This window comes from Rhinolophus hipposideros, assembly GCF_964194185.1.
Source record: "Rhinolophus hipposideros genome assembly, chromosome: 6".
Lineage (NCBI taxonomy): Eukaryota > Metazoa > Chordata > Mammalia > Chiroptera > Rhinolophidae > Rhinolophus > Rhinolophus hipposideros.
In genome coordinates, this window is record NC_138052.1 from 61,654,823 (window position 1) to 61,667,314 (window position 12,492).

A 12,492-nucleotide genomic window follows, 5' to 3' on the forward strand; every position below is an offset into this window, starting at 1 on the left:
GTGGTAGAAACATTTGGAAATTATAGGTCATATAAACAAGTAGGGGGCCAACTCAGTTGAAGGGATGTTGGATAAGGAGAAACTTTAAGAGCAGAAATGTTAGAGAGTTTTTGCTTGCTTATCATTCTCTAATTTTCCTCACGGCCCTTGTCGCACATCCTAGGGGAGGGCCTATCAAAGTAATGTGAGTGAGGACAGAAAGGTGGGTTTGGAAAGTAGCCAAGTGGCCGCGGTCCTGAACTCTGGTGGAATGGCTTGCCAGGGACCTTCCCTGTAGTGAGCCAAAGGGGAAGAAAACAGCTGTGTTAAGAGCGCTGGCATTCAGTGTATCTTGTCATAAGATTTTTAGGACCCAGAACATGAGTTGAGAATTTCAGCCAACATCAGGGTTTGGGGAGCAGCCAAAAAGGCATCCTGCCCACAATTTAAAAACCAAGTCAGTAACTGCACTTTCAAGTTGTTGTTTTCGACATATTTTGTATGTGAATAATACAAAATAAAAATATTGAAAAGATAAAAATTGATAAATGGGATTGAGATGTAAAACATAGGTAGGTCAGGCTGGTGACTTATCTGAAAATTTGATATTCAGTTTGGAGACAATCCATATTAGGTTATGACATAAGTTTCTGCTTTAGGAGTGTCATTCATTTGTTGTAATGTAAAGCGGGGGATTAGAATGAGCTGTCACCCTGGCAAAATGTCTTGTTCCACAATGACAGAAAGGAATATATCTTGGTGATAGAGTCTAATGCACAGGCAGGCAATGTAATTGTAAGTTAATTCTCTTTAGTTTTCTAATGTTCTTTAGTTTTTGAAGCTCGTCTTTATGTCGTATTGATAAATATTAATACTTACCGGCGATCCTGAGAATCCCACTTCACCAGGATTTCCATTTCTACCAGGTTCACCCTTTATGGAAAAAAAAAAACAAGGAAGCAAAGGAGGATTAAAAATGTTCTCTTCTGAGACTAGATGACAAATCAACTGCAGATAAAAAGTCTTCTTTAGAAAGCTTGTTTCCAATACTCTAAACCAGGGGGGGCAAAACTGCGGCCCACGGGCCAACTGTGGTCCACAATCCATTGTTAATTGGCCCGCAGCAAATTCCAAAAATATATTTAGTTTACTTAAATAAACCAGGTGAGGCAATATGTACTTCACCTCGAGTGAGTGGCCCAGTTGTTTGTGTATTTTACCGCATATGGCCCTTGGTGAAAAATGATGAAAAAAGTTTGGACACCCCTGCTCTAAACACTGTAAAAACACTGAGCTCTATTTCTGATGGCAATCCATTTGAGCAATTCACTTTGTGAAGTTTTCGTTAATTTTCCAGAAGAAAAAAACATGAATATAAATTATACTGGTTTGACTTAGCTCAGCATTTTATGAACATCAAAATTTACACATACATATATATGCTATGAAATTCTATATTAACATATGGCACTGAATTAAACAGTGCTTCTTCCCTTTGCTCTACGTTCAGGAACACGACAAGGTTGTCCCCTATCACCTCTGCTTTTCAACATAGTGTTGGAAGTCCTTGCCAGAGCAATCAGGCAAGAGAAAGAAATAAAAGGCATCCAAATTGGGAATGAAGAAGTTAAATTGTCACTCTTTGCAGATGACATGATGCTATATATAGAAAACGCTAAAGACTCCACCAAAAAGCTATTAGAAACAATCAAGGAATACAGTAAAGTTGCTGGCTACAAAATCAACGTACAAAAGTCCATTGCATTCCTATATACTAACAATGAAATCTCAGAAAAATAAATACAAAAAACAATTCCTTTTTCAATTGCAGCAAAAAGAATAAAATACCTAGGAATAAACTTAACCAAGGATGTGAAGGACCTATATGTTGAAAACTATAAGACATTTTTGAAGGAAATTGAAGAAGACAGAAAGAAATGGAAAGACATTCCGTGCTCATGGATTGGAAGAATCAACATAGTTAAAATGGCCATATTACCCAAAGCCATATACAGATTTAATGCAATCCCCATCGAAATCCCAATGACATTTTTTAAAGAAATAGAACAAAAAATCATCAGATTTGTTTGGAACCACAAAAGACCCCAAATAGCCAAAGCAATATTAAAAAAAAAGAGCAATACTGGAGGTATCATACTCCTTGATTTTTGCTTGTGCTACAGGGCTACAATAATCAAAACAGCTTGGTATTGGCGGAAAAACAGACACATAGACCAATGGAATAGAATTGAGAACCCAGAAATAAAACCACATAAATATGGACAGATAATTTTTGACAAAAAAGCTAAAAACATACAATGGAGGAAAGACAGCCTCTTCAATAAATGGTGCTGGCAGAATTGGATAGCCACGTGCAAAAGAATGAAACTGGACTGCTATCTGTCACCATGTACCAAAATTAATTCAAAATGGATCAAAGACTTAAGCATAAGACCTGACACAATAAACTGCATAGAAGAAAACAGAGGTACTAAACTTATGGACCTTGGGTTCAAAGAGCATTTTATGAATTTGACTCCAAAAGCAATGGAAGTAAAAACTAAAATAAACGAATGGGATTATATGAAACTGAAAAGCTTCTGCACAGCAAAAGAAACTATTGACAAAATAATGAGGCAACCAACTGAATGAGAGAAGATTTTTGCAAACAGTGCCTCTGATAAGGGGCTAATATTCAAAATATACAAGGAACTCATGAAACTCAACAACAAAAAAAACAAACAACCCAATTGAAAAATGGACAGAGGACCTGAAGAGACATTTCTACAAAGAGGACATACAAATGGCAAATAGACATATGAAAAAATGCTCAACATCGCTAATCATCAGAGAAATGCAAATGAAAATTACAATGAGATATCACCTCACTCCAGTCAGAATGGCTTTCATCAACAAGACAAATAGTAACAAGTGTTGGAGAGGCTGTGGAGAAAAAGGAACCCTCATACACTGTTGGTGGGAATGCAGACTGATGCAGCCGCTATGGAAGGCAGTGTGGAGGTTCCTCAAGAAATTACTAATAGAATTACCATAGGACCCAGCAATCCCTCTCCTGGGTATCTACCCAAAAAGTCTGAAAGCATTTCTCTATAGAGACACGTGTACTCCAATGTTCATTGCAGCTTTGTTTACGGTGGCCAAGACATGGAAACAACCAAAATGTCCTTCGATAGATGAATGGATAAAGAAGTTGTGGTATATATACACAATGGAATACTATTCGGCATTAAGGAAAGATGATATAGGAGCATTTGTGACAACATGGATGGATCTTGAGAGTATAATGCTAAGTGAAATAAGTCAGACAGGAAAAGCAGAGAACCCTATGATTTCACTGATATGTGGTATATAAACCAAAAACAACAAAAGAACAAGACAAACAAATGAGAAAGAAAAACTCATAGACACAGACAATAATTTAATGGTTACCAGAGGGTAAGGGGGGTGGGGGTGGGTGATGAGGGTAAGGGGGGTCAAATATATGGTGATGGAAGGAGAACTGACTCTGGGTGGTGAACACACAACGGGATTTATAGATGATGTAATACAGAATTGTACACCTGAAATCCATGAAAATTTGCTAACAATTGTCACCCCAATAAATTTAATTAATAAAAAAATAAAAATAAAAATAAGCAGTGCTTCTTGAAACACTGCTTGCCGTTTTTTTTCTTGTCATAAGAAAATATTAAGAACTACCAGAGATATTTTCTTTATAGTCAAATTCAATGTATCTGCTTAAAGAAATCACAGTACACATAAAGAGAAAATATGTACTTAAGTTTAGTATCACACAGAAATTGACTGACCTACCCATGATATTACCCTCAACTTTGGGACAACTAATAAAAGAATCTAGAAAGGCCAATCTGTTGTTGGACCCTGTTCTTGGATCACATGTTCTTAAGGTTAAAATCTGAAGTTGAGTCTTAACTTTAATTAAAAATCCAATTGAAGACATGACTTTTTCAACATCAGAGGGCAATATTGACACTACCTTACTAACACGTTTTGAAAAATCATTTAATGAAGGCCTCATAATGATGTTTTGCTATCAGAGTAATGTATTTTTCCTTAAGATAAGTTCAGAGAATCCACCAGCAAAGGCTGCAGCTATTGTGACAACAATTTTACCTCATGGAGAAATCATAATGGAAAACCTGAGGAAAGCAAGGAAAGAGACAGTACCTAATAATACAATACCATTAAAATGAAGAGCACCTCTAGATTTTGTAAAATTCCCTTTTGAGTTCTCCAATCTTGATTGACTTTAATGGAAGCCCAAAGTGGGGGAAATTAAATGGGAATTAATGAATAATATTCATGTTGACACTGTAGCTTCTTCTTAGCCTCTTTTAAAATTTCAAAGGAAAATGAAGAAAGGCAGCTTACATCTTCACCAGGTTTTCCAGGAGGGCCCTCTGGTCCACGTGCACCAATTGGACCCTAATAAAACAAAACAAAACAAAATGAAACAAAAAAATATTTACCTACATTTACCTATACCTACCCATGGTTTAATCAAAAACATTGTTGAGACAAGTGAAAAAATAAGAGAAAACAACTTTATTAACATTGTGAATTTTATGTGTATCACTCAGATTATGTGCTGAACAGGAAAGAGTTTAATTTCACAAATGCATAGCTCAGCACTGTCTGCTGACCATATTCAAATTCTCTGAATTTAAATACGCTGCCACCAGAAACACAACTTAAGCACAGTGCATAATACAGGGCCCCTGAACTGCACTGTAATTTCTTGCTACATCAGTAAGGAGCTGGTCAAATAAATCATTCAGGACACCATTATAATAGTGGACCCATGTTTAACTGGGTCTACATGCTTACTTGACATTTACCATTGGTCCAGGTTCACCAGGTTCACCAGGAGGTCCTGCAGGGCCAATGCCACCCTAAATTTGAGAACAAATTATATATATATATATATACACAAATTATATGTACAAACCACAAAAAAACAGAATAGTAAATCCTAAATTCTCTGAAGTATAGTGCACTTGTCCTAGCTGCTGTCTCCATCACTCTCCAGCTATGTGATTTCAGATCAGTTATTTACTCTCTATAATTCAGTTTCCCGCAAAATGAAAATAATGTTGTACCTCCTTCATTAGGCTTTTATCGCTCTTTAGGTAACGAATGCATATTAAGAACCTAGAATAGTGCTGGCACAGAATGTTCAACCAATGGCAGTTATCTCCATGATCATTTCCTCTTCCTCCACCTCCTGCTTCTTCTACAAGAACTATACTTTCTATTCCTACCACTTAGCATTATATTCTTTTTAAAGATCTGACAAAGTGATCAGCTTGATTATTATATCTAACAATACCACATAGTAATGACCTTCTATGATCTGATTTCATAGCCTCAGAGTTGACACATAACCAACTATGAGAATTTTCATCATGAGATAAAATTCTTTGTATTAGAAGTGAGTTACATAAAAAAGCCAGACAATAAAACTTTAGCCCCATGAAGAAACTCTGAATAACTCACTTTTCTAAGTGAGTGAAAATTAATTGCATAAAACCCATTCTAAGTGAACATTACAATATGCAATGGAAAGACCAGTCAAAAGGAGTTATGTCACAGAGACGTTTATGTTTTTTTCTTTTTTGCTACAGTATGTAATTTAATTATAAAAGACTTACTTGCTGCCCTTGTAAACCTTGAGGTCCTCTTGGGCCAACAGGACCCTGAAAAGCAATGGCAATTAGCTCAAACATTTTAAAAATATTGAATCAGCTTTAGAATCTGGAAAAGTAAAGCTCTGACAGTAGGAGACGATGACATTCTCCATCCGTATTCATCTGGAATGCAGCCAAATTCAAGAAGATTAAAGCTAGGACAACATTTGGGATGATCTTATCCACATCCTCAATGCCATAAAGAGAAATAAAGAATATGCCTGCACACACCCAATGTCTTTGGAACGAGAACACTTGCATGCTTAAGGGATGGTTCTGTTAAACCAGAACACCTGACAAAAGAAAACTCTTGGTAGGTATAAAGGAGTTATTGAATTGTCTGTTTAATTCTTCAGTTTCAGAGCAGATAATTCTTATAATGAGCAAGTTGAATTAAAGGCTCATGAAACCACCAATAATAATGACTGGATTATTTTAAATGTAAGTACAAAATTACCCAGGGAACTGAATTTTACAGATTATTTCTTTCTTTCGTAATATTCACTTAAAATATCCACACAGGCTTTCCTCATTTAAACATGAAAAGACTACACTGAGACATAACCAAAGGAAGAAAAGGAAAATGCGATTTAAAAAATTTGTTAATTTATGTCTACACAAGTTTTTAAATATCAAACTTTAAAAAGTGAAATCAATTAAATCAAAATCAGATTTGTTCTTAAGGCAAAAATTTAAATTTTTGTTTGGAATTGATCCAGTTTTTTGAGTAAGAAAATAAAAGCTTCAGTAACAAAATAACTGTATGTGTAATTTGAACTTCAAATGGATGAAAACTCATATATTTCAGAAAATTATCCCGAGATAATCATCGAATGAGACCACATTGCTAGTGACTTAAAATATACAAACAATGTTTACATTACTCATAATACTGGCCTGGAGGATAGGTGGAAGGGGTAGTTATCTAGGCGGTCTGAGTTCATACTTCTTCCTCCCTGAAATTCCATTAATCTGGGATGCTTCTGAATTATGTTATGAGCAAAAATGTATGGGAGAGTTGGTTTGAAAAGTGTTAATACATTCAGTGAGATTGTATTGCTCCAAATACCCTGTTTAAAATACTTCCCCAGAGAAAAATGGGAAACTTTCTGGCTATTGAAGAAATTCAAAAGAAGATGGAAACAGTCAAGAGACCAGTGAGGAACTTCAAAGTTGTTGGCATAGGCAGTCAGAGAATATGAAGACAAGTAGAAAATGATGAAAACAAAACTGGCAAAACTCACCATTTCAAAATTTTACCAAATCACTATTTCTAACAACACAATAAACAGTCGCTTTATTTATCTAAAAAAAAAGCACACATTTCGATATCGTGCTGGTGGTTATATGTTTCAAAATTCTCTATTTTCTTTAAATAATGAGTGAAATATACAAATAGCCCTTTATTAATGTCAACAAATATTTTGCACAGTTATGAGTGGAAAACCACAGGGTTTGTAATTGGTTCATAGCGGGGTTTGAGAAATAAATTGAATAAGTGAATGGATGTCTATGTTTTAAAAGACACATATTGCTTAACTAGCTAACTCAATCTTCTCTTTTAATAATTTTTTTTCCCACAGGTACTTCAATTATCAGTAAGATTTGCACTTACCACAGAGCCAGGCATCAGTCCTACTTGACTCCCAAGTCCAGATTTTTCATCCAACCCAGCCATTTGAGCTGAAAATGGCTGTAAAAGCAATATGTTGACATTATTTTCACAGTAAAAGGCATATATCAAAATACTTATTAAATTGAGAAATGTATGCACACTCTCTGGGATTCTTTAGAATGGCTCGTCTGAGAATCATCTTTTTTTTTCTGAAAATCATTTTAAACTTTTGACTTTAAAGAAAGAAAAAAGCTTCAAGTTGTTTCTCATTGTATGTCTTTTTGATTGAACAATCTTCCTCAGAGTATTTTATAACTATGCTGCTTCAGAATAACTATTGCGATGGGCAAAATGTCTGATACTTGATAAAGTATGGATCATTCTGTTAAGTGCTTAGCCAGTCTAATCAATTTCAGGTGTAAATCTTTTTAACTGATTTCTCCCCATGCTTAGAGCATGACAAATATCTGAACATAGCCTAAAAGATGCTTTTAAAATCCTTGTCCTAAAGATTCCAGATTCCATTTCAGATTATTTTACTTAGAGTCTTTTTTCTTTGTTAATGGACAATAAGCTTTAAACTGTATTTATGTAAGTTAATAAAAATTTAATAATCCTTTTAATGGATCCCCTGAATGTTCCAAGAATTGGCAACAGTTTTACCTATTTTCTTTCACATCTAAAAAACTCTGGAAACCAAAGTGACCAAAATTGTCCATATACATTCCAGGAGTTCTATTAATTTCCAGATTTTTTGTGGGAAAAGAATGTGCATATCACTTAAAAAATAAGTTGGCAATTCTTTCTACCATCAGTTGAAAAATGTATGAACTGTGATAAAAAGAGAGAGAGAGAGAGAAAAAAAAAATGTGTTTCAAGGCTCCATATTTTTCCCTTGCTATACTATGCAATCTACTGATAAATCCCTATCATGCCACTAAAACTTCAAAGAAGTGGGTAGAGACATTTTGTTTTATTTTACTTCTGATAGGAAACTAAGATTCGGGAAATAATGAGATAGCATTTTTAGTATCAACTCAGTGGCCCTTTCACATACACCATCACAGATCCCCCACACCACATCCCTTGGTGTGGAGGTCATAACAGAGATCTCATCAGCATTCTGAACCTAGAGAACAGCAAAAGAATAGAGACACGTCTCTCTTTTCACTTCATACTGGGGACAGTGTTAGTGGTCCTTTAGAATCAACAGAAAGAACAAAGTTCACAGAGTCCAGAAATGACATTGAAAAATACACATAATTTGAAGCAGCACTTTAAAAAAAAAAATGCTACTTTGAATTTTCCAACAATTCCCTGTGGATTCCTTAGTTTTACCATTGTTCATAGCAGCACTGCATTCACTTAGCTGCTCTTACAGTCAAGGTTCAACATTTGAACTAACACAATTTAGAATCATAGCAATAAATCAAAAACTTAATATATTACCTAAATATGACACTGAACAAAGCACAGCACTCACCCTGCTCATGCCATCAGGTCCTGGGTGAGATGGGTGTCCAGGAGGCCCCGGGGGACCCGGCTGACCAGGAACACCTGGTTCACCATCAATTCCCTGCGGACCACGAGGACCCTGGAAAAACAAGCCAGTGGAAATTAGAACCCGTTGCCAAATACCTACTTAGTAAAAAAACTAAAAGCACAGACATCTTGATGGAAATGGTGTGTTCATTATTTTAAAAATGAATAGCCATACTGTATGATTCCAACTATGACATTTTGGAAAAGGTAAAACTATGGAGACCGTAAAAAAAAAAAAACAAAAAACACCTGTGGTTGCCAAGGTTTGGGGTGGGGGTGGGAAGGAGAATAAGTGGAGTGCAAGAGATTTTTAGGGCAGTGAAAATACTCTGCATGATACAATAATGGTGTCATTACACACTGGTGTCCAAACCCACAAAATGTACACCAAGAGGGAAGCCTGATGTGAACTATGGACGCTGATGGCAGATGTTGATAATGGGGAAGGCTATGTATGTATGAGAGCAGAGGGTAAATGGCAACTCTCTGTACCTTCCTCTCAATTTTAATATGAACCTAAAACCTCTCTTAAAAAGTACAGTCTTAAAAAAAAATAACAATCTAGCACTATAGTAATTCAGCACTGGTACCAGCCTCCACCACTGGGACATGGCAATTCTGGGTAAGAATTTTACTCTTGATGTGTCAAATCCCCAGGAAATCAACCTTCCTGGAATAATTATAAAACTGTACTCAGTTCATCAGTATTCTAGAATCAGCTTCCTTATTTGGTTGAGTTTTTCTGTTAAAGATAATTAATCAACAATTTCTAAAATCACTGTCTTAGATTACAGTTAACTATGTATGTGCCTCCTTAAACTCCCCCACTCCCAACAACAACAAAAATATGAAGGACCCTTGATTGTAGTTTGTGGTGTTTTTACAGGTTTCTAATTTTTTAATGCTTCGCATCGTTTCTGGCACATAGCGAACACTCCATATATTTCAATCCTCTTTACTCTAGTACTTGAAGTCTAGCACACTTTATTTTCCTTACCACCCCCAGAGGTAGACCAGACCAATGGAAATAGAGGAAAAGGCACAGTGACCCAGCCAAGTCCAGTTCTCAGAGAAGTGAGCAATGATTTCTAGCTGCCAAATTCCATCCTCCTGACCTACATTCTGAAGACAGCTTGGGGAACAGCCACGTCCTCAGCTCTGGAACGGCTTCATTCCCTAACCTCATCATTTCCACAAGTCTTGTTCAGTATTTTCGGGCTTTTTAACCCTGAAGAATCTTAACAGACTTTAAGAAGAAAGAAAGGATCAAAGAACTCAAAAGTCAATATAATTTTTATAATTAGAAGCAGGGACAAATAAAAATATAGTAAATGAATTGGAGTTTAACAGTAAAAGAAACTTCTCATTCCTAAACATGAGAATATCTACTGGCCCACGATAGCGATTGACATATGAGCTATTAATAAGAAAGCAGAAATAGTAAATATAGGAGAAGCTGAAGTAGGAGAGGGCAGTTTACATATGATGGTTTTGAAGAAAGTGGCATAATAGCTCTTCATTTAATTAATGTATTTTAATATATTCAAACATTCATACAGAATGTTTACTTCACAGAAGAATGGGATAAATAAGCAAATGTATCTATTCAAATATAAGTATATAACTTAGCCTAAAAAACTCAGTTTGAAAAATAACATCTCAGAAAATTATTTTCATCCTTTAGAAATCAAACCTTTTCTGACTTCTTTTCTGACCACTGACAATTCACCGAACTCTTTTTATTATATATAATGGAGGCTGATTTTAATTGCTATCTAGGATTCCTGGATCATATGCGTGTGGGCAACATGAACTGGAAATGTATATTGTCAATGGCTGTATAGACAAAATAGTAGCCTGACCTACTCAAAGAGTCTGGTGTGGAAAACTTCTACTCCATTTTTGAAATGTGAAATTGCTAACTGAGAACCAGATGTTGTTATTTACAAAAAGTTAACCAAAATATTATTTCTTCTCCCAAAGGGATTTCCAAAGACAAAACAAAAATCTACATTTAGCGTCAATGGGAATTTAGAGACATTTGGGTAATATTAATCTTCAAAAACTTGTGTCCTTCCTCCTGCCCTCTGTGGTTAATAATTATGTTTCAAAGTCTGCTCTGAAGACACATTCTCATTGACTTCATGATGCATTCGTTGTCTCTATGGCACCTCCTTTAAATAGTCTACATTTAAAGTACATGATGTACTCTTATGCAGACTGAGATTAAAATTAATAAAAACTTATGAAAATTATCTGGAATTAGGTGAATATAAAAAGCAATGTTGTAAGCGAAAAGAAATATATAATACATGAGCATTTTTACTAAGAAGTATTGAAAACAACAATTGTAATCTGGGAATCCACTGAAAACATATGTTTTCATATTTACAAATGAGCTGAATCACATAAATTTTATATTAAGCTTAATGTTCTATTTGCAATCATTCCTTCCCATCCCCCAGGATACGCTAGTATCTCAGGAAGCAATCTACAATAAAAAGTATTCGCAGATTGCCACTAGGTGGCAACCTTTAAACGTCCACAAGTAGAAAGGAATAATAATGACCCAGAATCAAGAACTTTATTCACTGCTGGTTGGTAGAATCACACACACACAAATTACGAAATGTTAGAGGTGGTAAGAACAGGTATATTTACCATTTTACAGATGAGAAAACAGACCTATAGAGGTTAAGTGGCATGTGCAATTAGAACTCTGTATACCATTGTCTTCTGACAGGTTGCTTGTTTGTCATCACTGTGAAGTTACCAGGACAACACATACAGTTAAGGATATGTGAAGAGAGACCGCCATGATGATCATTGGCTAGCAAAAAAAGCTTCTTTAGAATATCTCTATATCAGTAGTTCTCAATCCTGTGCAATTTTGCACCCCATCCCCTTGGGACATTTGACAACATCAAGAGACATTTCTAGTTATTACAATCATATGAGGGGAGGGGAACAAGTGTTGCTACTTGTATCTAGTGGATAGAAATTTGGAATGCTGCCAAACATCCTGCAATGCATAAGGAACTCTCTGGCCCCAAATATCAACAGTATTGAGATTGAGAAACTGTTCTACATTGTGCGTCTTCTGTAGTGTTTGATGGTAATGGAAGTCGGGGAGAAAATGGTATTTTTGATTGCAGTGCCACCCGATATTGTCCCAGCCATAGCTTTAGTCCAGTTAAGCAGCTTCTGGAAGTCTTGGGACCTGAGAAAAATGTTCTACTTATGGGTATTTTGTGACATTATTCCAGAATCTTGAAATCAGCCATGATGGGAATATTTACACCAAGGAAACCAGCAAAAGCAATGGGTGCGTTATTTTGTTTAATGAGTCAGTTGTTAAACACTTACCATCACACCACTGATTGCAAGTATTAAGAGAGGAGCCGATTTCCTACTTGGGCATCTGCTAGGATTGCCTTGCTTAATTCCAAATAAATACCTACTACACACACACACACACACACACACACACACACACACACACACACTCATACCCAACTCTCATTGAATGTTTTAGGCTTTTATCAAGATGGGAAATGGAGCACATCACATACTAAGTCAGAGGAGAAAGAAAGAGGAGCCCGAGGGGATAGGAGAGGAGGGGAGGAA

At 35.8% G+C, this 12,492-nt stretch overlaps 1 protein-coding gene across 1 annotated transcript in view; it reads right to left on the reverse strand.

The window, feature by feature from the left end:
* COL5A2 (collagen type V alpha 2 chain) overlaps positions 1–12,492 on the reverse strand; it is a 138,345-nt gene that overhangs the window by 47,263 nt on the left and 78,590 nt on the right. Inside the window, exons 6-11 of the mRNA XM_081050718.1 lie at positions 8,807–8,917; positions 7,324–7,401; positions 5,673–5,717; positions 4,860–4,913; positions 4,393–4,446; positions 859–912 (exon numbers count right to left, since the gene is read on the reverse strand). Of these exons, the coding sequence (XP_080906844.1) occupies positions 859–912; positions 4,393–4,446; positions 4,860–4,913; positions 5,673–5,717; positions 7,324–7,401; positions 8,807–8,917 (396 nt within the window). The remainder of the gene's footprint in view (positions 1–858; positions 913–4,392; positions 4,447–4,859; positions 4,914–5,672; positions 5,718–7,323; positions 7,402–8,806; positions 8,918–12,492) is intronic.